At 43.3% G+C, this 24556-nt stretch overlaps 2 protein-coding genes and 1 long non-coding RNA gene across 16 annotated transcripts in view; 2 read left to right on the top strand and 1 right to left on the bottom strand.

Moving 5' to 3' along the window:
* The first annotated feature begins 2829 nt into the window (after nucleotides 1-2829).
* LOC105604982 (uncharacterized) lies at nucleotides 2830-20444 on the top strand. Its single transcript, XR_006058069.1, has 3 exons — nucleotides 2830-2963; nucleotides 10982-11162; nucleotides 19880-20444. It is a non-coding gene; the product is annotated as an uncharacterized LOC105604982 (long non-coding RNA).
* On the bottom strand, nucleotides 13052-23261 carry ANAPC16 (anaphase promoting complex subunit 16). 6 transcript variants are annotated; one of them, XM_012105244.4, is made up of 5 exons: nucleotides 23184-23261; nucleotides 21830-21952; nucleotides 19921-20089; nucleotides 14786-14860; nucleotides 13052-13873 (listed from the first exon to the last, which is right to left on the bottom strand). In XM_012105244.4, the coding sequence occupies exons 3-5, from the start codon at nucleotides 20060-20062 to the stop codon at nucleotides 13758-13760; spliced, it is 333 nt and encodes a 110-aa protein (XP_011960634.1). In that variant the 5' UTR covers nucleotides 20063-20089; nucleotides 21830-21952; nucleotides 23184-23261; the 3' UTR covers nucleotides 13052-13757. The 6 variants fall into 6 exon arrangements, with proteins under 6 accessions (XP_011960634.1, XP_004021499.1, XP_004021500.1 ...); XM_004021450.4 differs by having other exon boundaries at nucleotides 21791-21926; XM_004021451.4 differs by having other exon boundaries at nucleotides 21830-21926.
* ASCC1 (activating signal cointegrator 1 complex subunit 1) overlaps nucleotides 23047-24556 on the top strand; it is a 116397-nt gene continuing 114887 nt past the window's right edge. For 2 of the 9 annotated variants that reach the window (XM_060406603.1, XM_012105249.4), the window contains exon 1: nucleotides 23313-23428. Coding sequence is in view for 2 of the 9 variants with exons in the window: in XM_042240935.2 (XP_042096869.1) it covers nucleotides 24369-24428 (60 nt within the window). In the remaining 7 variants the exon portion in view is untranslated. Of the gene's footprint in view, nucleotides 23116-23312; nucleotides 24429-24556 lie in introns of those variants that run through there. The other 7 variants (XM_060406602.1, XM_012105248.4, XM_042240935.2 and 4 more) reach the window with 5 other exon arrangements.

Below are 24556 nucleotides of genomic sequence, written 5' to 3'. Positions count from 1 at the left end.
CAGTAAGGTCTGAGCATCAGGCTAACTACTAAGAATACATAAATCCTGAAAATTGGGAAATGACTTGCCCAGCATCTCAGCTCAGGGTCCCCATGCCTGGACTAATACCTGCCCTTTCAGGCCACTCTTATGGCCTTTCTGCCTCAAGATATATCCCAGTCACCTCTGAATTGGAGCCTAGAGCCTAGGGGAAAGCCGCAGGGATGTAGCAGGATTCCTTTCTCAGGGACAGTAACAACGGCTGGACTCTACCCTGAAGTGAGAACTAGATTTCCCACTGGTGGGGTTCTGAAGACAGAAGACATTTCTCAGTTCTTTCAATGAGTCACCTGCTTTACCTCTGCTTGAAGCTCCCTTTCCCAGCCTCCTTCCTCTGGCTAATTCCTAACTCCCCTTTGGGTCTCAGTTTGAAGAGCTCTTCCTCTTTTCTGGGCCCTCAGCATCCTTAGGTCTCCCTGCTCTGCATGCAGTCACAGCACTCTGGACTTGCTCTAGGATAACCCTGGACCCTTGGAATTGTTCTTGCTTATTGAATGCGTTTCTTTCCAGAAGACTCTGATCTCTAGGAGGGGCCAACACCATGGCTGCCTTTCCGTTGTTTTTATGTTTGTTTCTAGCAATTGTGTGCCCTTTATCAATCAGTGCTTACTTAGCACACAGTAGGTCCTCAGTGTGCAGATGGGAATAACTTTGCTCCATAGCTACAGGCACAGCCTTCTTTCCGGTGAGAGATTTCCATTCAGGTCGTTCAGCAACTGTTGACCGAGGACCAGCATACCCACAGGATACAAGGATGATTTGGAAAAAGAGGCTCACCATCTGGAATTGACAATCCAGAACTCACTTTGAAAACTGTAAAAGTCTCTTCTAACCAGAGCGCTTCCACCCCCTCCTAAGGCCCCTTTCCCGCTTTACTGGCCCATTGATTCTTGGCCCCTTGGGCTGGGGCCCAGCATATTCCTCTGAGTTTCAAGACCTACCCAGGCCCAGAACAAGCCAGGCTCCTGGTGGCAGGTCCAGGGAGCTGAAGCACAGGGCAGACAGCACTGGGCTCTCCAGGCTCCTCTGGACAGTTCTACACCACATGCCTAAGCCTTTAGTAGTTTTGGAGAATTTGTTAGGAAATCACCTTTTCCTCAAATTCATCTGGAGAGAAACTTTGAGGGTAAAGGCTTACATTCATTTTAATGATTTGAAGTGCTGGTCTTAAAATAGTTATCCCTAAAGTGTCAGGTTTGCACAGCAAGTAAAAGACATTACTCTGCCAACAAAAGTCCATATAGTCGAGGCTATGGACTTCCCAGTGGTCACATATGTTTCTGAGATCTGGACAGTAAAGAAGGCAGAGCGTCAAAAAATTGATGCCTTTGAACTGTGGTGCTGGAGGTCCTGAGAGTTCCTTGGACAGCAAGGGGATCAAACCTGTCAATCTTAAAGGAAATCGATGCTGCATACTCATTGGAAGGACTGAAGCTGAAGTTCCAGTATTTTGGTCATCTGATGTGAACAGCCAACTCATTGGAAAAGTCCCTGATGCTGGGAAAGATTGAGGACAGGAGAAGAGGGTGTCAGAGGATAAGATGGCTGGATGTCATCACTGATGCAGTGAACATGCACTTGGGCAAACTTTGGGAGATGGTGAGGGACAGGGAGGCCTGGCATGCTGCAGTCCATGTGGTCGCAAACAGTCTGACATGACCGGGCAACTGAACAACAGTGTCAGGACATCTGGGTCCAAAAACCTTGAATTTCTGATTTTGGTTGTTCCCCCCAGTTTCCCAGAGCCTCAGTCTTGTCATCTGAAGGCTGTTTTGTCATGAGGAACATGAGATGTTATTACGTGACAGTGCCAAGCAAGTTGAGGATGCTTCAGGATAATTGGGAACATCAGTGCCCACAGTCTGGTCGTGGGGCGTCACGCAGTAGGGAGGGCACAATGGCAGTGGCCTCCTGGGGTCCCACAGTGGGCTACTTGTGGTGCAGGTGAGCGAAGGCCGAGGCTAGTGAGAGGCGGCACTAGGACCCAGGGGCCGATTCTGGAGCGGGCTCAGCTGGGTAAGTTCACAGCCAGAACACAATGTTCTCAGTGTACCCACAGGAAACCCTGAAGAGGAGAGCTGCACATGGCCTTCTGCTGGGTGTGTTCTGGTCCTAGCCTTTTATTCTTTTTCCTAACCTCAGTCCCCACTTTCACATCCTGTGACCTGCAGAGCTGCAGGGCCCCACCCTGCTGGGCTGGTCCTAGGCCCCCAGAGAGCAATCAATGCAGGAAGCCCAAAACCTGGCTGGCCTTCACCATTTTCAAATAAGACCGTTTGCTTCTAACCTTGGTTTCCTGAATCAGCCCTTTGTGATGGAAACTTTTCACGGTGCGGAAGGCAGACACAGGGGACAAAGTTGAGTTTCTAGCTGAGGTAGGGGTCTTGGCTCAGAAGCAAGGGAAACAGCTGATACCTCTGAACCACCTCCTCCCTTCCTCCCTGAAAGCCAGACTCCACCTGGGATGGGGCGAGGGCCTCCACGGCTGCTGCATAAATCAGGAGGAACTGGGAGCTGCCTGGGAAACCAGGGCCAGGTTTGGAGCAGAATGTTGTATGATGTGGTTCCTAGTTTTTATTTCCACGAATGCTATAATATGTTGTCCTACCAAGCTGTTTTTATTGAATGAAAAGATTTTAAGAAAGCAAACCTCTACAAAACCAACAGCCCTCTGTTACAGGGAAGGACAAGGTGAACTTTTCACTTCCTTCCCCACAGCCTATCAGAGCATCTGCGGTTTGGTGTCACCCACACTTCCGTACTATATTCAATCTCAATTTTTGCCTCCTTGTTTTTGAAACTGCAAGAACAAGGCTTTTCAACTCCTGTTGCTCCTGCATGTTGCATGAGACTTGCAAAAGAGTCTTTTTAGTGAGTTGTCACAACTGATTGCAGAGAGGCTAGACGCCAGCCTGGAGGCAGAGGTAAGCCCAGAGAGTAAACAGTAGGGGAGTCTGTGAGCAGCCAGCACCACCCAGCTGTACTCAGCAACCTGCACTGTTGGGGGCAGCAAATAAGCAGCAAAGCTCTTCCTTTATGACACCCATAGGTCTGCCTCCTTAATGAGGGGCCTGGTCATTGAAAATAAATCCTGGTGCTTATATTATGCTCCATTAATAAGGCTTTTTCCACTCTAGCATTTCAGAAAGTCAAGTCGCTCAGTCGTGTCCAACTCTTTGAGACCCCATGGACTGCAGCCTACCAGGCTCCTCCGCCCATGGGATTTTCCAGGCAAGAGTACTGGAGTGGGGTGCCATTGCCTTCACCTATCCCAGATGGTAAAGCGTCTGCCTGCAAAGAAGGAGACCTAGGGTCGGGAAGATCCCCTGGAGAAGGAAATGGCAACCCACTCCAGTACTCATGCCTGGAAAATTCCATGGATGGAGAAGCCTGGTGTGCTACAGTCCATGGGGTCTCAAAGAGTCGGATTGACTGAGCGACCTCACTTTCACTTTCATTAGTTATCCTTTAAGGGACTTCCCAGTGGCTCAGATGGTAAAGCATCTGTCTACAATGTGGGAGACCCGGGTTCAATCCCTGGGTTGGGAAGATCCCCTTGAGAAGGAAATGGCAATCCACTCCAGTACTATTGCCTGGAAAATCCCATGGACAGAAGAGCCTGGTAGGGTACAGTCCGTGGGGTCGCAAAGAGTCGGACACGACTGAACATTTCAGAGTCTTTCCCAAATCTTGATTTGTGAGAGAGTTTTAGTGTATCCTCCCCACAGGCTGATAGAGATTCGACTGGGTGCTTCCCAGACTTGTCCAAGCTCAGAGATCCCCTTCTTAGAGAAGGAACTTCCCAAAGCCAGCACTACTGCTACTCTGGGGAAGTAAGCACAAAGCTTGCAGCTCCCAAAGACCTGGGGTCTAGTCTTAATTTTGCCAATTTGCTGTGCAACCCTGTGCAAGTCACTTTTTCACTTGAGACTTCAATATCCTCGTTTATAAAAGGAGAGGGTTTGGTTAGATACTGTTGCTGTTACAGGTGTAATTGTGTCCCTCCTCAAAGTTTATATATTGAAGTCCTAACCCCAGTGACTTGGCGTGTGACCTTATTTGCAGATGTTGTTTAGTCACTAAGTCATGTCCGACTCTTCGCATGCCCATGGACTGTAGCCTCCCAGGCTCCTCTGTCCATGGGAATCTCCTGGCAAGAATACTGGAGTGGGTTGCCATTTCCTTCTCCAGAGGATCTTCCTGACCCAAGGATCAAACCCACATCTTCTGCCTTGGCAGAAGTGTTCTTTATCACTGAGCCACTTGGAGATAGAACCTGAAAAAAGGTAATCAAGTTAAAATGAGGTCAGTAGGGTAAGCCCTCATCTAAGATGATGACTGGCATCCTTAAAGAAAAGGGAGATTTGATACAGAGACGTGCATAGAGCAATGATGATGTAAAGAGACACTGAGAGGAGGTGATCATGTATAAGCCAAGGAGAGAGGCCTAAAATAGATACTTTCCCTCATAGCCTCCAGCAGGAACCAACCACAGTGAACCAACCATGGTGGCATCTTGATCTTGGGCTTCCAGACTTCAAAACTATGAGCTAATTAAGTTTCTGTTGTTTAAGCTACCCAGTCTGTGTACTTTGTTATGGCAGCCCTAGCCCAAAGGAATACAGTTGCCAAGGGGCCAGAGGCCCCTTCAGCTCTTAGACTATGGGATTCTTTCCTGCCATCCCTTCCTTGGTGGCTTCCTCTGCCCCACATAGCCTTTCTGCTATCCTCTCCCCCCGTAAGTAAATGGCATCATGTGTCTGACTTAGCACAGTGCCCCACATATAGTAATTCCTCACTACATATTAACCATGATGAACGTTCTTCGAGTCTCCAGTGCCTGGATATGACCTGTACCTACCCCGAGAGCCTGTGTGCCAAATGAGAGGTGTGGGTGCTGAGCCTGGGCCCTCATGGTTACTCATTCTCCTGCCTTCATTCCTGAAGCCTTTCCTATCCCCCTTAGCAGCTTTTTTTTTTAATTTTTGAAAACATTAATTTATTTATTTGGCTGCACTGGGTCTTAGTTTGTGACACGCAGGATCTTTTCAGTTACAGCATGTGGAATCTCATTCTTTGACCAGAGATTGAAGCAGGCCCCCTGCGTTGGGAGCACAGAGTCTTAGCCACTGCACAACCAGGGGAGTCCTCCTCCCCTTGGCAGCTTTTCAACTGAGGAGTATTAGAGTGATACCTTCTAGGAGCCGAACTCTTTTTTTTCATGGAAAGTTCATTTTGGCCACAGAGCCAGTAGGACTCAAAAGAGACTGCGAAAGCTCAGGCTGGATGATGGTTCCTCTGTTCTTAGATTCAATGATTCCCCGGGGTCATGAAGAGGTGTAGAAGTCTTGAGGTTGAGCCTCTGCTTTCATATTTGCCCAATGAGGACGCCCGCTGGTTGGCAGCAGAGTAAGGCTTAACTACGGGTGCAGCCAGGGCTTGCGCTCCCAGACAGCCCAATGCTGCCTTCCTCCTTGGGTATCCCTCCCCGCTTCTGCTGCTTCTATAGCTCTGCTCTCAGAATGAACTCTCCTCTGTACTGAGAGATGGCATGGGGATGAGGTCTTGCTTTCTTCCTGGCTCCTAAGTCTATAGGTTTCTGGAGGCAACAGCACCTGGGTCCTCCAGCTGCCATCTCAGGCAGGCTGGGAGACTGTGATTTTCCTTTTCATGATCAGGAGTGCTTTCAAAAAGCACTCTAGCCTTGAGCATTGAATCAGTATCACAGAATGAGCCTTGAGTCTTCTCTGGGCAATGACACTGTTCCAGGATAGACGGTCCTAGGTTGTCCTCTAGGCAATATGTTGGAGAGCTAAGTTACCGTGACTTCATAGGATATTCCAGACTTACTGTATTTTGGAGAGTGCAGAAAGTTAAGTGGGTAGAATCTGACTCCAACAACCCCCAAGCATGAACTTTAGGTTTGCTAAACAGATGAAATGCCCATGCTTGTGTGGTTTATATGCCTGGAGATTTCTGAGAAAAGGAGAGGGAGAGAGGGTGTGGGAGTTTACTTCAGGCCTTCAGGGCCAGGCAAGGAAGGAGGAGAAACCAGTCCAGAGGGAACAACATCTCTCAGCATTGTCCATATACTTTAAATTTGATCCCTTCAGACCGCCTCTTATCCTGGTTTGGCTCAGAGCCCAGAAGGGAGGTTCCTTCGGTAATTCTGAGCTTGGAACATCTGCCTTCCCCTAAAAGTAAGTAAATAAGTACAAATCTGTCAATGCTTTGTTTCTCAGCCAGAGCAGCAGTACTGTGAACAGTATTGCCTAGTGGCTGGTAGAGATCACTTCGATGCCTTATGCCAGCCTAAGGGGCTTAACCTTCCAGGCCCTGAGGAGCCTGCATCCTGAGTTATTCATTGTGAAGGGCAGGATTCTTGGTCTCTTTCTTAGGTGTACCCTGGCCTTGTCAGAGAAATGCTGTCTTGATGGAAAGTAGAGCATGGCTCAAAACAGTCTGGTTCTTGCTTCCTTCTCCTGAGAGGGCACACCCCTCCTCAGTTTACAGGCTCAGCTCCAGCCACACCAGATGACTTTCGGAGTTCCACGAACGCAGCCCTGCCTATGTGCGTGCTAGTCCCTGTACTTGGAACGCTTCTCTGGCATCTTCCCCTCTAACCCCGACTGACCAGTCCGCTCAGGCCCAGGCTCACCTTCCCTAGGAAGATTTCCTTGTCATCTCCCCTTCCTTCCCACCACCAAGCCCTCTTGGCTTCCACAGCACCTCGTATAGACCAGAGTCATGGAGTTATGGTGCTGTATAGATTCCATGTTTCTGCTTACTTGTCTGCTTTTTTCACTGGTCCACGTGTTTTGTCAACAGGCTGCAGGAGAGTTACATGAAACCCCCAATTATAGACCTGCTGGCTCCCAGGAATCATGCTAGCGCGTCTGTACTTTTATTAAGCTTAATTCTGAGGCCCAGCTAGGTTTGGGAACGATTGCCCCTTCTTTGTATTTCTGTTGCCTTACATATTACCAGAGACAATAGTAGGCCTTTGAGAAATGTCTGACCCTTCTAATCTCTCTCTGGCAGCCTCTTCTTGTTTTCACTCCTTTCCCTCAGTAGCCTCAGACCAACCATCTGCTTTCCCTCTTGTGCTTACCGTGTAACCACCAACTATGCATTTTTTTTTTTTTTTCTATTCCTACTGCCAGGCTGCTAAGAGCTCCTGGTATACTTCTCCAATGACTGGTGCCATGGCAAATTTAGGGACTTGAACTGCAAATGGCCCCTGAATGTGCTTGGCAGTCTGACCCTGGTCAACTCCTTCCCATTCTTCACAGGGACCATTCCCAATCCCACTGTTCCCGCCTCCTCCTGCCACAGGCCACAGACCAACTTGCCTCCTGCATCACAGAGAAAATAGGAGACTTCTGATAGGAACTCCCTCAACTTCCTGCCACCTCACCTGCATTTACCCACATCAGCACTACCCTTTCACCCTCCTTCCTTTCTAATAATCGCTCCACCTGGGCTCTGGACCCCATCCCTCCCACTTGCAAGGGACCTCACACCCTCAATTATGCCTTCTTTCTGGCCTCTCCCAAAAACAAATGTCTTCACTGTGTTTCTTCCTGTAACTGTCACCCTCCCTGACCTTCATTTTTGCTTCCCCTTACCACTTAACTTCTTAAAAGTGTTGCCTAGATTTGGCCTCACATTTTCGCCTTCCACTCACTCTCCCAGCCACAGCAGACTGGCTCTGCCTCCACTGTACCACTTAGGTGGCTGCTCTTGAGACAAGGTCACCAACAAGCTCCTTGGTAAAGTCCAAAGGCCTTCTTCACCCCTGTCACTTAACTGCTTGGCTACCCCAGATACTGATGTTTGCAGCAGCCCCCTTCTTAAAATGTCCTTTCCTGGTTGCCTTGATGCCATATTCCTCATTTTTCAGTTATTTCTGGTGACTTCCTGCCAGTTGCTTTCCTGGGCTCCTCCTCCTCTGAGAAGGTTCCAATTCTCTTCTCACTGTGGGTTTTCTGCCTGGGCAGTGCCATTCGTGCCTACCTTTGGCTGCATATCTCTAGTCTGGAGAGTCCCAAATCTAACTCTAGCCTAGATCACTCTCCTGAGCTATAGACAGAAAGTCACCTGCCAGATATCTCCTTGAATCCATATCTCTCCCTGTATCCCTGTCTCAGTGAATAGAATCCCGTCCATCAGCTATTTAGACACGAAACCCAGGTGTCCTACTTGAATTCTCCAAGTCTGACGAGTCACCAGGTCCCACAGAGGCTATTCCTTAACTCTCAGTTAAAATCTATCCTCTTGTCTCCACATTTTTAAGGTTTCAGTTAGGTGTCCCCTGGATTTCCATGACAGCTCCCAAAAGGATCTGGGTCTTATCACTGCTAATTTGCACTGTTCCTTGCAGCAGCTGCTGCTGCTGCTAAGTCGCTTCAGTCCTGCCCGACTCTGTGCAACCCCATAGACGGCAGCCCACCAGGCTCCCCAATCCCTGGGATTCTCCAGGCAAGAACACTGGAGTGGGTTGCCATTGCCTTCTCCTTCCTTGCAGCTAAGATTTCTAAAGTGAAACCAGATCTTGTCATTCCCCTACTTCAACCCCTTTAAGGGTTCCCCACTGTCCTCTAGTTGAAGTTCAGATTCCTTATCAAAACCCATCCGGTCCAGTTTTGTCTCATCTCTTGCCTTTATAAATCATCCATAACAAAGCAACCACAGCCCCACAGAAGCACAATGCCCTTCCTCACTCTTGGGCCTTTGCATATTTTGTACCTTCCATCTAGAAAGTCCTTCCTTCTCACCCCACCTACCTGTTCGCCAGGTCTTAGCTGGAGTGGGTTGCCATTTCCTTCTTCTTTTCTAACCCTTGCTCAGCTGGGTTAGCTGTCTCTGATTTTACATGGTTTCTGTTATCATACAGTTTTTAGACTGAAAATTACTCTTTTACCTCTTTTAATATATTTATATAAACTCAAAGCTGATGACTGTCTTGGTTGACAGCATATCCTCAGCATCTAGCACATGCTAGACACAGAGTAAGTGCTCAGTAAATGTCTTTAGAATGAATAAAAGACATTTGGAAATAAACATCCACTCTGTTGTTTCTTTGGAGTAGGAAATGGCAACCCACTCCAGTATTCTTGCCTGGAGAATCCCAGGGACAGAGGAGCCTGGTGGGCTGCCGTCTATGGGGTCGCACAGTCGGACACGCCTGAAGTGACTTAGCAGCAGCAGCAGCTGTTGTTCCTGGTAATAAACTGTATGTGGTTTCATTACCTTCCCTAAAGAGCTTATATTATAAAAATGAAGTAAGTGGATTCTGGAGAAACAGCTTCTCTAGGGAGACTGGTGGAGAAGGAAATGGCAACCCACTCCAGTATTCTTGCCTGGAGAATCCCAGGGACAGAGGAGCCTGGTGGGCTGCAGTCTATGGGGTCGCACAGAGTTGGACACAACTGAAGCGACTTAGCAGCAGCAGCAGCAGCAGCAGGAAGACTGGACAGACTGGAGAAATCAGAGTATCTGGAGAGGTGGAGGGCAGCTTGTGGAGCTGATGTGTGGAACCACCATCGGGCCTGTGTGCAGGAGCCTATGAGGAAGGCAGGGAGCCACCAGCATCATTTGCCCAGGCTCCTCCCATGGCTGTTTTGGACACAGCTTCCACTTGTCAGTACAGCATTATAGAGAGCTCTGGGCTGGGCTCTGGCTTATTGTCTTGTCAATTAATTACCTTAGGCATTTCTCCAGTATGGATGCTGCACCATAGCTAGCCCAGCTTCCACATGAGGGTAGACAGAAACATACAACAAATTCATACTTCCATTCACTCAGTAAATGCCTGCAGCATACCTACCATGTGCCAGCTAGTGTTCTAGCTACTGAATACACATTCAGCAATGAATGAGACAGATAAGGGCCTGTTAACCAGGCGGATGAACTAGATGGTCTCTAAGATTTCTTCCATTCAGCTCTAAATTCTGAGACTTCCTCTTTGACCAGATGCAAAGAAAGAAGGCAGGCTAGTAGCACAGGGTCCCGTTCCAGCCTCCTCCTTCCATTCTTCACTCTTGGTGCCATTTCGATCCCAACTCAGCTCTGGGAAACCAGAGATCAAGCATCATTTGTCTTCTGCCTGCAACCCCAAACTTCCCCAAGTGTCTGTTAGTTAAACCCCGGACCTCTTTTGCGGAGAGGATTTGTCTTGCTTGGAACTTTGGGCAATTACAAGGAGGCCAGGCGAGATATTTTAGGCAAGGTTAGGTGCTCTGACAAAACGAGAGGGAGAAGCATAACTGCCTTCTCCCTCAAGTGTGTTATCTCTTGGGTTTGCCTGAAAGGGCACCATGTCCTTGGACTGGTTCCTCCTCTTCCTTGTGGGTGATAGGCATCTCCTGGTCCTATCTCTTTTCTTCTACCTTTGGCTTGGCCTTAAGGTCCAAAGTTTCTACACTTCAGTATCGGGCATTCTGATCAGGAACAAGGGATTTAGGGCCTCCCAACCATGTGGGGGAAGGGAAGCCGAGGGCTTCGAGTAAATGGACTGAGCAGAGAGATCATAGGGTCAGGAACTTGATTTAGAGTTCCAGACCACTGTCATTCCAGGTATCAGGCGTAAGATGGCACTAATAAATAAAGCATTTATCAGTGAACACTGAGAACTTCAATGCTGATCTTAGATAATAAGATTTTTAACTTCATAAAAGTAAAACCAGCTTTATGTAAGTTTACTATTTGTGTCTTATTACCATGAGACAAGGCACTTATATGGAATTATGTATCAAACTGATGTGAACAATTCTTTATTAGCAAATTCTGCCTTCACATTTTCTAGTGTATGACGAACTAGAAGGCATAAAGGTTTGAAAGGCCTATATTATTAACTATACTTTGGTTAATAATCTTGGTACCTTACCTTCTCTGTACTGGTTTCCTCAACTGTCAACTACCTGCCTCATTTATCTCACAGGGTTGATGTGGGATTCAAGACGAGACATTTATGAAACTGCAAAGTGTTTTATGCACTGAAACACTCGTTACCATCAGCTTTCTTAAGACGGAGGCTGTCTGTGAAATCCTGGCTGTTAGCTGCCATCTTCCCTGTCTTCCTCCTTGCACACACAAGAGGAAGACAGGTATACACATACAAGGTATGTATCCCTTAAGCATCTAACTTCATCATGCCGAATCTTAAAAGGTAGATACTGACATAGTATACACATAGTATACATAGTATCATATGTAGATACTGACATAGCTACTTCCTATCAGTTCTTTTTTTGTCCTATCAGTTCTTAAAGGAAGAGGCTGTTCCTTCATTGTACCTTATCACCAAGCAGTGAGAGGATAGTAATAAGGTTTATTTCCTCCAGGTAGTTAATTCATTTTATCACTAAAAAAAAAAAAAAAAAAAAGGTTTTAGGGTTTTTCTTTGTATGAGGCACTGGGTTGGGGTCAGTGGGATGAAGCATGATACATATATGTGTGTGTATGTATATATATATATATAAACCTTTCAATTATATATATATATATATATAATATATAAAATAATCTCAGCTTTGGAGTCTGGCACATTCAGTTCAAATCCAGACTTGGCCACTTACTTAGCTAGGCAGCCTGGGCATGTAGTAATGCCTTCTCTGAGCTTCAAGTTCATCTGTATTAGGTTTTTTTTTTTAATACATCTTGCAGTGTTACTGAAAGGACTATAATTAGTTCCTTTGAGTGACTGGCACATAATGAGTGCAGAAGTGATGAAAGATGAACAACAACAGGTCCATCTTCAAGCCCAAAGCGTACTAATAGGAGTTATGGATGAGGCATAATGACCAACAGAAAGGTGCAGAGAGGGAGAGGCCATCTTCAAACAGTGAGGGTCTTGCTTCTGGCAGCATTCAAGGAGAAGCCGAATGGTCACTGGAAAAGGGGCTTCGCAAAGTATTTCCACTGAACTCTAAGGCCATGAAAAGAAACGTACAACTTAAAGAGACAAAAATTCTTTAAGTTCAATACCAGAGGGTAAAGACGAAGTAATACAGTGTCTGGGTCCTATAGTTACATAAATCAAATGGAAGTTAGTGATTGCTTCTAAACTGTCACTGAAAATATGATTGAAAGGTTTATTGCAGACTAGGTATTTAAAATTTTTGCTTTGGTAATCATGAAGATGGTTGATACCCAAAAGGACAATGTTAGGAAATTCAACGGCTTTCAATAATGGAACTGGTTTAGGTTAAGAAGTATTATACGGAAATTAGTGAGTTTGAGGGCTGGTAATTTTTGTGCTCTGATGTGCTCCAGAGACAAGGTTAGTGGGCTGAATTGTCAATAAACTGCAATCTGTTTTAAGATTTTCTTCGGTGTCTGGGTTATGTGGCCATGTGCGGGTCTTCATCTTCCCTGTGCTCAGACTCCGTTATCAACTCAATGAGGCCACCACCTCCCTGTCACGGAGTATGTATTAAAACATTCTAAACTCCTGAGATTAAGGCCAACTGCTACTGGGATTTTATTTATTCATAATTAACTAACTCTAAGCAGGTCAGGAACAAGTTATTAATGAGGAGAAAGGCAAATTCTGTCTGGGGCAAAATTTGCATACAATCTAAATGACTCTCCTAACTATATAGGGTAGAGGTGGGGGTCCCATGAGAAAAAACAAAAGATCATCTCTTAGCTTATCAGGTTTTTCCTTATCATGGTTAAAAACCTACTTAGATATTGATGATAAATTCATATACTTCTGGGGTGGGAGATGGGAGGGGGATCCGGGATTGGGAGCTTGTATACACCCGTGGTGGATTCATGTCAATGTATGGCAAAACCAATATAGTATTGTAAAGGAAAATAAAGTAAAAAAAAATAAAAAATTAAAAAAAAATTCATATACTTCTAAAAAGACAAATATCCCTGAGATGAAGCAAATCTACCATTTGTTTAGGAGAAATGGTTGTTAGAGTCCCGTCTTATAAAAAAGTAATTTGACCTCTTCCCCCTATCCCAAATCCCTGAGGCTTTGAAAGGATAAAGAAACCAATTTGGAGTTCTTTCAAAGGATTTATTTGCTACAGAATTGCCAGAGCCCACCAACAAGATGAACTCAGGATTTCTGTGTTTAAAAGGATTTTGCTCACTGCTTTATTTTTACAAGAACTTCAACATTCAAAAAGCAATTCTTTTTGCCAGCATTTGGCATGCCTAGAAGAGGTTAGAAAAAGTTAGAATCTATAGAATTAGATGTCTAAAAATAGAAAAAATCCCAAACATTAAAAAATTCCTAATTTGGACAAGTCCTGAGTCGAAATCACATTCATCTGCAAAAGGAAGGGTTTTAGGTCAGAAATGTATTTTATAACTCCAGATCCTGACCTTGGACTTGACTGGTGAGGATTCTAGGAACTGTGTGAATGACAGGAGGGATGTCTTTCGTCTGGCCAATTCTGGCATGTGTCCTGGATTGTGAAGTTTTATAAATCTCTTTTAAACCCAAACTTCCTGGTTCTCTGATGTCGATTGTCTAAATCCGATTCTCAATACTTTTTTAAATAAGCAAAAAATTTCCCTGCAAGATCACACACTTAAGAATTTGTTGCTTGTGTACAGATACAGAGAAACCAAGTATGAATGTGAATTAATAATTCAGTGATGGAGCCGTGAATCTCTGGATGGCTATATACATTGTAAGAAAAGTTCCTTGCTAGACCTGCACTTGCTGTGCACCTGAGATGACCATCCAGGCCAGGTTAACCTGAAGAGGGTGTGAACCCCAGCAGCTGCTCAATGGGTTTAAATCGCCACTCATCTGCCTCCAGCTCTTCTACCAAACCAGCTAGTTTTTCCATCCGAGCAACTTGCTGATCTGTAAAGAATCAAGGAGATAGTATTTATTAATTATACACCAAGCAGCAAGATGATGACTGATTTAAAAATAATTTCTAGAAAGATTTTCCCCCCTCAATATTCTAGTAATGGGGTCTTACCCTATGTTGTCAGAAGACTTAATCTTTTAATTTACATTTTATTTTTAATTGTAGGATAATTACTTAAGACAATCTTAAAAAAATAGTAGTACTTATCCTCCATGCCATTTGTGTACTAAATTTATGATTGGTATCCTAAGAATCTAGGGTTACAAGTAGTTAAGGTTCTGTGTTTCCACTGCAGGGGGAACTGGTTCTATCCCTTGTTGGGGAACTAAGATCCTGTATGCTACAAAAAGCTAACAAACCCGAAAAGCCAAAAACCTAGGGTTACAAGCAGTTGCAGCTCCCCCTACCCCCGCCCACCCCAACATTATGTTCTCAGGGGAGAAATAGTCTGGTTTGGTGGTCGAACAGAGTTCCCTGATGCATAAATGAAGACGGGTGAGGCATGATAGAATAGAAAAGGTGCTACCAGGATCTTCGAATCCAGATAGACCAAGAGGTATTACATACATATCTGAAAATGCAGACAGTGGTAACAATGGAGGACAACAGGAAAAGAAGGTTTCAGGAAGGAGTGGAAAAAGCAATACAAGAGGAGTAGGAAGCATTAACTCCCCTGGAAAACTAACCCCTTTGACTTCAAATTTAAGTCTTAATGTAACATTATCTGTGGATTAAGAACTGTAGAATGTTCTTATCTGCAGGCAATTTGGGAAGTCCACTTAAGCAGCCTTGCTGAGTTTTTGTTACAGAGCACTCTGACCTTTCTAAGTCCCCCTCTCCCACCCTTCCAGTTCCTAGTAAGTTCATTTTCACAGTTAAGTACACAGTACTCACATGCTTACCATGTTTCACCTGTTTGAGCGTAGATGCCACTTGATAGCTGAAAACAGATTCACAGAGGAATCTCTCAGAGCCATCTAGAAACAGAAGAGGACAAGTTTTAATCTGCTCCAATCCATTTTAATCTAATGGCTTCTGATAAATGTAGTAAACACACCCATTCTCCCTGCTTTTACATTCAGGGTCTAGTTTTCAGTGTTTACAAAGGGCTTCTGTTTCACTTAGAATTAACACTGCTGTGTTATAAAAGCTACTTCTATACCTAAAATGTTAAAATAGTCCCTCTACTTGTTCAAGAGTTTAAAAATAGTGTTAAAATAACAAAAACAAGAAACCCCAGTCTGATGCCCTGGTCAACACTTCTCCCATCCTAACTTGACAATTTCTTAATGTTCTCCTATTTTGTATGTCAAGCAAACACTGACAACTAACACATTTGGTCATGTGGCCCCAAACTTTCAAAATACAAAGGTACACCAAAACTCTTAATTGTTTTCATTCTAAAAAGTAAAGTTGAAGAAAAATAGCTATTGTCAATATTTTGTATATCAAGTTATATCACAATGACCATCACAAAACACTGCTGGGAAATTTCATTCTGTAAACGCAAACTATAACCTTGATTTTCCAACTTAACTAGAACACTGCAATTTGGATGGTTATAAAAGTATGGTGCAATTTCAGAACCTAGCATTGTACTGATGCCAAGAACTGGATACATGAAGGTAGCTAATTCAGTCACCCCAGTACTTGGAAGATGATTGTGAAACATAAGCTAGTTCATGTTATTCCTTATCAGGCAAGGGCTGATACAACAAAACATACCCCTAAATACGCAGAACTCATGTAGGAAAATGTGACTTCAAGGAGTAGCAGAAACCATTCAGGGAAGGGATCTTATTGCAGAAATTCTAAAACAAATGAAGGGAGAGGACACAGCTGTCTTTTTTTAGGCGGTGGTTCATGCCAACACTGCTGGATGTCAAGCACTCACCCATCAATCACGGGTTGCTGCCGTCAGCCAGCTATTAAGTGACAAGCAGACAGGACTAACATATTCTGGCTTCATGGTGAGTTTCCATGAAGGTCTGGTGTCAAATGTTCACACAGCAAGGCAGACCTTATTTCAGAAGCTCATGATAAATAAGAAAAACCATAGATACTATATTCAAATAGCTTAAATATACGACCAAGAGGGCTTCTACTATTATCTTCAAAATTGTTTCAAAAATATTATTCCATACATAATATATATGAAATTATTATGTATTAATATATACACATATTATATATTATGTCAAAATATAATTTCATATAGTTATGTAGACTTTATTATTCTTTAAATTCAACTTCTTTTCTAAATATTGTGTCATATGGGGATAGATCCCATTCCCTCCTCCCACCCCTATTCCTCTGGCAGAATGTAACTCATTTAAATCATCTAAACTGAGCAAAAATTTAATTTTCAACTATTGAATATTATACTGGCTGTCCAGTCTAAAGATCTAGGTAAGCCAATGATATTACTGAGTTTTTCAAATAAGGGAAATGGCCTGAAAATAACTATGAAATAACTATGAAAATAACTATGGGAAGAGGGGCTGTGTGAACATTTGACACCAGTGATGCAATTTATTATGCCTAATAAATTGTGTAAGTATGCCAGCATTCATACCCTTGATTAAAGAATCAAATTATAACTTAAGTTTTATTTTAGGAAGAGCAAAGCATACAGAATTAGAGCTCTTCTCAGGTGGTTTGATCCTGAACTTGAGGATATCACACCAAGGCAGTGGGGATTCTGGCTGTAAGGACCAGGCCAAGATTTGTTTGCAAGCTCTTCAAAGTGCTACCTCCCGCTTACATTTAATCACAGGTGTTATTAGGATAAATGCTTAAATTATAACATTTGCATATTTCCCTTGATAATGAACTTCAAAGCAAAAGGATACGTAAGCTCATCTTTGAGAAAGGCACCCGCATATCACTTTGCTGCTTTGTATGTCTATGGAACACATTTCTGCTGATTTGCAGCTCTGCATTAACCACGAAGTCCACTGCTTCTTGGCTACATCCTATTAGATGTGATATCTGTAACAATCTAAAGTCTGGAATTTCTCCAGAGAGGAGTCAGCCTGGGGCAATCTGTCTTCCATTTAGAAATTGTAATCAAACTCTCTGTAACACACCAAGTAGCAATACATCAGCTTTCCTCTTTAAGGGACAAGTAAAGGTTATAAATGGTGAAAAGTTCAGTAAATTGTCCAAATCTAACACCACTGTTAACTCCAATAAATAGGATGCTAACAAATTCATTTAAAAGACTTATTATCCCACAGCGGGAAAACAGGCAATGGCAGATAATTTATGCTCCAGTGGCATACGATGCCACCAAAATTCAGCCATTTCAGGACTGGAAGGCAGTCTCCAACTTGCTTACTAATATAGGGTGAGACAATAGGGTGAGACAATCCTAGCCAAAGGCAGGGGAATGTTGAAAAGTCCTGTACAGTATACTGCATATGTGAGGTGTCTTGATATCAGACAGCAGATACACAAAAAAGTTAATACACAAGGTTAAGTACAGGTTATTTCGGTTTATTATCCTAGACTTGGGAGGATGCAAGACCAAGTTGAACCTGTTAAGATAAAAAACAGCACCTAATTGCTTTTGTTCTTACTCTGAAGAGGCAACTCTTCCTACTCTATTTTCATACAGGCATATCTCAGAGATGTCATAGGCCTGGTTCCAGACCACTGCAATAAAGCAAATCACACTAATTTTTTAGTTTCCTATTGCATATAAAAGTTATGCTTATACCATGCTGTAGTCTGTTAAGTGTGCAATAGCATTATGTCTAAAAAAAAAGAATGTACATACCTTAATTAAAAAATATTGCTAAAAAAATGCTAACCATCATCAAGCCTTCAGGGAAATGTAACCTTTTTGCTGGTGGAGGGTTTGAAATACTGTCAGCATTACCAAAATGTGACACAGAGATAGGCAATGAGTAAATGCTGTTGAAAAAATGCCGCCAACATACTTTTTCAAGGCAAGGTTGACCAAACCTTCAATCTGTAAAATACATGGTATCAGCAAAGCCCAACAAAACAAGGTATGCCTGTATTCCATTAAAGTTCCGTAAGAAAAATGGTCAGGTACATGTGCATTAGATTACTTGCATAATAGTATCACCTATAAACACAGTAGGATGCGGTAACCAAATCTACCATCCCTTTTAATTCACATTTAAGGGTACCCTTTTCAATTTAACATTTTTCACTTGACTCAGGATAGTTCAAGGGCTGCTACCTCTAAGTTTTCATAGGTTGTCCTTAAATGTAAATAGCTTTAAAGTATAGGTGAAACTTTAAACCTAAGGAAGAAAACCCAAACTGGGCACTGCAAATTTAAACTTAAATTCATTCTACAGTAGAAAGGCAACACAGTCCCCCATGAAGCATACTGAGATGGAATACAAGTGGACAGAACTATCACTTGTTAGAACATCAACATTTAGACTAATCTCAGAAGCCTTTCTTCTTTAATGTTTCCAAGAAATCTGGTGTACACTGACAAAGAATGCTGACAGCTCTGAGACCATGGAGGTACCGCTGTATTAAATTCCTCCTGTAGCTAGACTTTAAATGACTTTAATCTTAGGGTTCATTGTTAAATAAGGATTCCTTTTCTGCTGCCATAAAACTCATTAAACAATTTAAGTGCCTCCAACTTTTGATTTGTTTTGGGAGAAACTTCCTAATACCAGGTCTCTGAAGCATATAACTTAAGTCATAATTTATTTTTAGTGCCAAATATGGTAAACAAGGCCCTAGATGTTCACTACCTCCAGACTCAGTGATGTTAGCTTGAGTATTCAGTTAACATAATTGAAGAAAACAAAAGGGCATAGACAGAAGTATCAGTACATACACCTCATGTATCACTAACTACAATATCTGGTTGTTTACTTCACCAATCATGATTTGAACCAATTCTAAAAAGTCTTCCTATGTTTAGTCCCAGTCTCCCCTATGGTCCCAGTCTTCCTGTGTTTTCCTGTCACAAGTGATACTTCTGTCTGCGTTGGCTTAATCCAAACCTCTGCTTTTTATTATACCTGATATAAGTGAAGACCACCCCCGAAAAGCTGACTCTTATCTACAGTCTGTGCCTTTCTCAGATATTTCCAGATTAATTTTTAAGTATATTTACTGAAATCTGCAATATTTAAAGCAAAAAGGATCAATATACAATTAAGGACAGATGTGCTTGAATCAAGTAGATTTTGAATCTTTAGTAGGTTCTTTACTGATTTTTTTCGAGGTATGAAGAATAGTTTAATAGTTAAGGGCCACTTTCATGAGAATCCCCTGGATGTTAGTCAAAATGGAGATTCTTGTGCTATAACCTAGACTAATTTGGAATCTCTAGGTGAGCCAGAAATGTGCATTTTAAATCAGCTCTTCAGGAGGTTTTAATGTTCTCTATTAAGAATTTATTGGTCCATCTCCTAAAGTGACATGTACCTGATGAATTCTAGGTACTAAAGTTGTTTCATGCTTATAGCCTGTGCCCTGATCTTGGCCAGCCAGTTTGCAAATGTGTGCTGAATAAGATAGGGGATGATTTGATGCACATCCAGCTCCAGTGCTTGAGAAACCACACTGCACTGTCCTGCAGTGGGCCATGTAAGAATAGTAGATTGGTTTTTATTTTCTCTCAGAATCTCTTCATCTATCTGTAGGTGAATTATATTAGAAAAAATATATATGAAACCTACTAACCATAGGGAAGCCGACTGGTGCCAGGATAAAGCAAACTGGAGCAGGAGTTTAATGGAATTCCTGGTCCAAGTGCTGACTGTGTCTTTTCACATGGTCAAATCACTTTATCTTTTCTGGGTCTAAATAACTCTAAATGACCTCCATGATTTCCAAAGTCTTTTTCAGCTCCAAAATCCTAATTCTGGAGAAAGATTTGTGTTTTAAAGATATTTTGAAATGAGGACAAGAGATGAAATGTAGAGCTGAAATCAGGACAAACTCGTAACTAATCCACTTAATAGCTTCTTTACAATTAATATTCATTGCAGGTCTGAATCCAATTATTCAGCAAAAAGCAGCATGAGATCACCTTCCAACATCTCTCCAGCTCCTTTGGGGTAGGTGAAAAGGGCTTTCCGTGGTGGGGCAAGGTCTGAGACACTGAAACCAGATCCAGTGACAGAACTTCCACTGACCCCACCAGCTGAGGAGGATGATGAAGAGGCAGCCATTTCCTCTCTAGCAGAATTCTCACTTCACTACAGAGAAAGAAAAACAGCAAATTGGCAGTTTATGGAAGTGAGACCGACAACATTTCATTCCAGCTACCATGAAAGCCAGCATGCAGTTTAGTCAAGAATTAGTTCCAAATTTTTCTACCCTCTGTACTCCCACGATCTTTTAAGGCTCCTTGGGCCAAAATGTCACTCAGGATTTTAAGTGAAAATATGTTTATTCTTAGTTTTTCTACAGAAAACACTACTTCCTACCATTAGCAAACCGTTTATGTCATTTGGGATTGACTGTGGGTGATTTATGGGTTATGAAACGGTGATATGGCAGTGCCAAGGTAGCAATTTGACTGAGGAAATAAATTATATGAGGATAAAACAACCATGCCTCATGGGACAGTTTGTCTTGGATACATCCTGACCAAGCCACACCAAGAAATTCACTTATAAAATTTTCCAAATAAAATTCCAGAATAACACTGTGTTCTGTTCCCAAGGAAGGGGAATGGTTAGGAAATACATATTGGCCCTTTCATTAAATTAAAAAAATTTTTTTCATCCAAATGTAATACCCAAATTGATCACTTGGTGGTGTCCCAAAACTGGAACAAAATAGTTCAAGAATGATCTTAGAATCACAGCTTATTAGGAATTAGAGGGGCTGTGAGTGTTTAATACTATATCAAATTTAAAAATCAAAAGGTCCAAACGTAAATGAGAAAATCTGTACCAAATATATGTCTCCTTTAAAAAGTTCAAAACAAAATAGCAGCTTACACTACACATTTACAGAAGATTCCAAAAGGTTTATGTTTTCTATATAAAAAGAACAGTCTTCTTTCAAACTCAGAACTATCATTCAAGACATAGAACAGCCAGGGTTGAAAAGTGGAGTGCAGAATTAGCAACAACTTTAACACATATTAAAGTAATTGGAGTGTGGCTCAGAGGTTAAAGTGTCTGCCTGCAATGTGGGAGACCTGGGTTCGATCCCTGGGTCTGGAAGATCCCCTGGAGAAGGAAATGGCAACCCACTCCAGTATTCTTGCCTGGAGAACCCCACGGACAGGGGAGCTTGGTGGGCTACAGTCCATGGGGGGCAAAGAGTAGGACACGACTGAGAGACTTCACTTTCACTTAACACATATAAGCAGTTTTCTGCTGAGATGGAAAGATTACCGAAGTAATTTTTAGCTTTAAAGATTTAGGTTAAATTTTGAATGCTACCAGCAGGTGGTAACCAAAGTTAAAGTGAAACTCACAATAAATGCTAGTTTGGAACTGCTCTATAAAGGCAGGCATTCTGATCACCAAGACCAAACATTATGCTTGGCTTATACCAACTAGCTGTTGATTTAAATGTTTGCTAAATGAGTTGACATTTCACAGGAACCACAAGATTCCTTAAAGACTGTCTAATCCAATCCCCCCAGTTTGCACACAGGCATACAGACTTCAGCTTACTTGTTGTGCCATTTTTTAAGCAATGGCTTTACTGCATTGTCATGTGCTATGTGGGCTTCCCCGGTGACTCAGTGGTAAAGAATCCACTTGTCAATGCAGGAGACATGGGCTCGATCCCTGGGTTGGGAAGATCCCCTGGAGAAGGAAATGGAAACCGACTCCTGTATTTCTGCCTGGGATCCCATGGGGACACAGGAGCCTAGTGGGCTATAGCCCTAGGGTCGCCAAGAGTCAGACATGACAGAGCGACTAAACAACATGTACCCTGTGAGAGGTGAAACAGCACACTGATTAAGAGCTCACTCTGAAGCCTCTTGGCCCAGGTTCACGTCCTGGCTTTGTTACTTGCCGTCTGATTCGGGACAAATCACTCCACCTCTCTGCTCCTCAGCTGTCTCATCTATAGAATGCAGATAATGATAGTACCTACATCAGAGGTGTCAGGAAGGTTAATATAACTAAAGCATTTGGAACACTCATAGGCACAGTAAACAACAGCTATCCAAAACTACCAATGAATATTTAGTCCTGAATCTTTTTTTTTTCCCCTGCAGATTCCAATTTTTCATACTTAGTATGTTTCAACACACTCATGGGAAAAGTCTTAATTCTCTCCATTTGACACAGAGTGTCAATGTCAAATGTCTCTTAGAATGGAAAGTGCATGCTCAAGAAGAGGGATAATGCACCCCATTCTCTCATTTTAAGGTTAATGATCTTAGGAAGAACCCTTTGCTTAGGAAAAGGGGAAGTTGTTGTCTTTCAACTCTCAAGACCTAGCACAGAACCTGGATTAGTGTTTCCTGAATGAATAAGGAACAAATGACAGAACACAGGGTTAGCAGGGGATAAGAAAAGTTTGATGTCAGGAGGGTTGGTCCATGATTGGTTTTTTCTCCCTCATTCTGTAGATCTGTTTACACAACTGTTTTTCCAATAAGGCTGCCAAGCCCAAGGTAAGTGCTCAGTAACATTTTGTTGAATATTCAAATACTAATGATGAAATAAGCTGGGACTTGACCCAATAAGGGAAGCTGGAACTATTGGCAGTAGAGAGTCTTACAGGAGAGCAGAGATACTGCATGGCTGTGTTCAGTGACAGGATGATCAACACATTTACCTCATGCATGGCAGGGATGCCCTCGTATTCATAAACCACTTTCCTTCCTAGCAGATACATGCTTATTCTTGAAAAGAATCCTTTTTAAAAAGTCTCCTTATCAAAAAGACAAGCAATCATTAAACTCCATCATCAGAAATCATTCCAAATAGCTGGATTACCAATCAAAAAGGTGCTGCAGCTAAAAACAGCTTGGGTGGAAAGGGGCTGAAGAGGGGATGGGTCAGAATGTCAGCTGTTCCCAAGCGAACTCCAAGCCATGACCCCACACCCACCCAGACCGCCATCTCACCCCACCTCCCCCGTCTCCAGGGGGCGACGCCACTGGCGCCATCCCACTGCGCAGGCGCCACCGCTTGGCCCGCATGCGCAATTGTCTCGTGCGGCCTGAGGAAATTTCCTCTTACACGCCCACTGCGGCAGGCTCCAGTTCCTCCTCCTCCTTTCTCCACTTTACTAGTCCCTTCAGGTAGGATCCCAGGGATCAGCTCCCTTTCCAGCAAGCTCCCGAGGGTCCCTGGGCCCTCGACCACTTACCTCAGCTGGTTTGGCACTTTACAGCCCCGCCCCCAACTGCAGCGGCTGCGTTTTCTACGGCGAGGCGGCGGCGTGCTCGCGCCCGTGCGGAGGGAGCCCGCGGCGGCCGCGGCGTGCGCGCGCCAGTGCAGTGGTGGGCGTGGCCGGGGCGGAGAGCCGCGGAGACCCGGTTCTGGGAGAGACCTTGTGGGTCCTTCGTCTGCTCTCACTGCATCGGTTTTCCTACCACCGCGGAGTCCTTCTCTGTTCGCTTGCTTTGACGTACTGGGATTGATTTTTGCTCGCTTTTATGATTCAGGGTTTCATCTTCGCTCCCGGACCTTGTAGGCCTGCTTTCCTCTCTGTCTCTCCAAACCACCACGGAGCAGGATTAAATTGGCTATTCCCCCATCCTTCCTCCTGAGTAGTCTTGTAGCCCAGGGCCTTATAGGAAAGGCAGATGGAGGGTTTGCTATCTCTGAGACAACCTTCTCTTCCACAGCTCAGTTTGAGGACCTACCTTGACACTGACGTCTACTTTTGTGGCGAGCCTTTTTTTTTTTTTTTCTTTGAGAGGTCCTGGGGAATTGAGTATTAGGGTGTAATGTCATTAAAGTATTGCTAGTTATGCCTCCTCTTTCGATGTTCAAGTCTGTTTATCTTGTATATTGTTGTTTCTCACAAGACGAAACTAACTCATTGGTTCTGTAAGCAGATTACCAATGAATGAAAGCGATTTACTTCCTGAGGTTAGATTGAGCATTAGTGTGTTTAGTAAGGATTGATCTTTTTGGAGGGGGACCGCTTAAGTTATTTTGGGTTTCAAGACCATGTGCCATAAGTGGTAGGAACCTTGGTTAAACGTAACCAGAGCTACCCCTAAGAAGCTTTGCTTCCTAAATTGTTAATTCATTAAGTGGTGACTAGAAACTTGGTTTCTCCCAGAGTGATGTACAGTTTTTGGCAGTGACTATAGAAACTGAATTCCTTCCCTCAGCAATGTGTTAGTTTGAAGAACCATGTTGGATAAGTCATATTTTAACTTTGTTTTAATAGGCAACTGGATCTAATTGTTGAGTATGTATTTCTAGCACCTGTAAAAGTAGTTAAGGATTTTTTTGTCCTCCCCTTGAGGATAAATGTATTCAGTTCAGTTCAGTTCAGCTCATTTCAGTTGCTCAGTCGTATCCAACTCTTTGCGACCCCATGAATCGCAGCACACCAGGCATATCCCTAATTCTCTTAACTGTCATACTGGATAAGAGGGTGAGACACTTCACAAATGTTCAGATAAGCACAGAGGTTGAATTTTACTCCTTTTAGGTTAAAGTAATGAAGAGACCTCTAGTCTCTCTTCCAAAGTCATGGACAGGCTCAGTATCTTATAATCACTT

This window comes from Ovis aries, chromosome 25 (genome assembly GCF_016772045.2).
Source record: "Ovis aries strain OAR_USU_Benz2616 breed Rambouillet chromosome 25, ARS-UI_Ramb_v3.0, whole genome shotgun sequence".
NCBI lineage: Eukaryota > Metazoa > Chordata > Mammalia > Artiodactyla > Bovidae > Ovis > Ovis aries.
The sequence above is the reverse complement of the archived record's forward strand: the minus strand, read 5'-3'. Positions and strand labels throughout refer to the sequence as shown.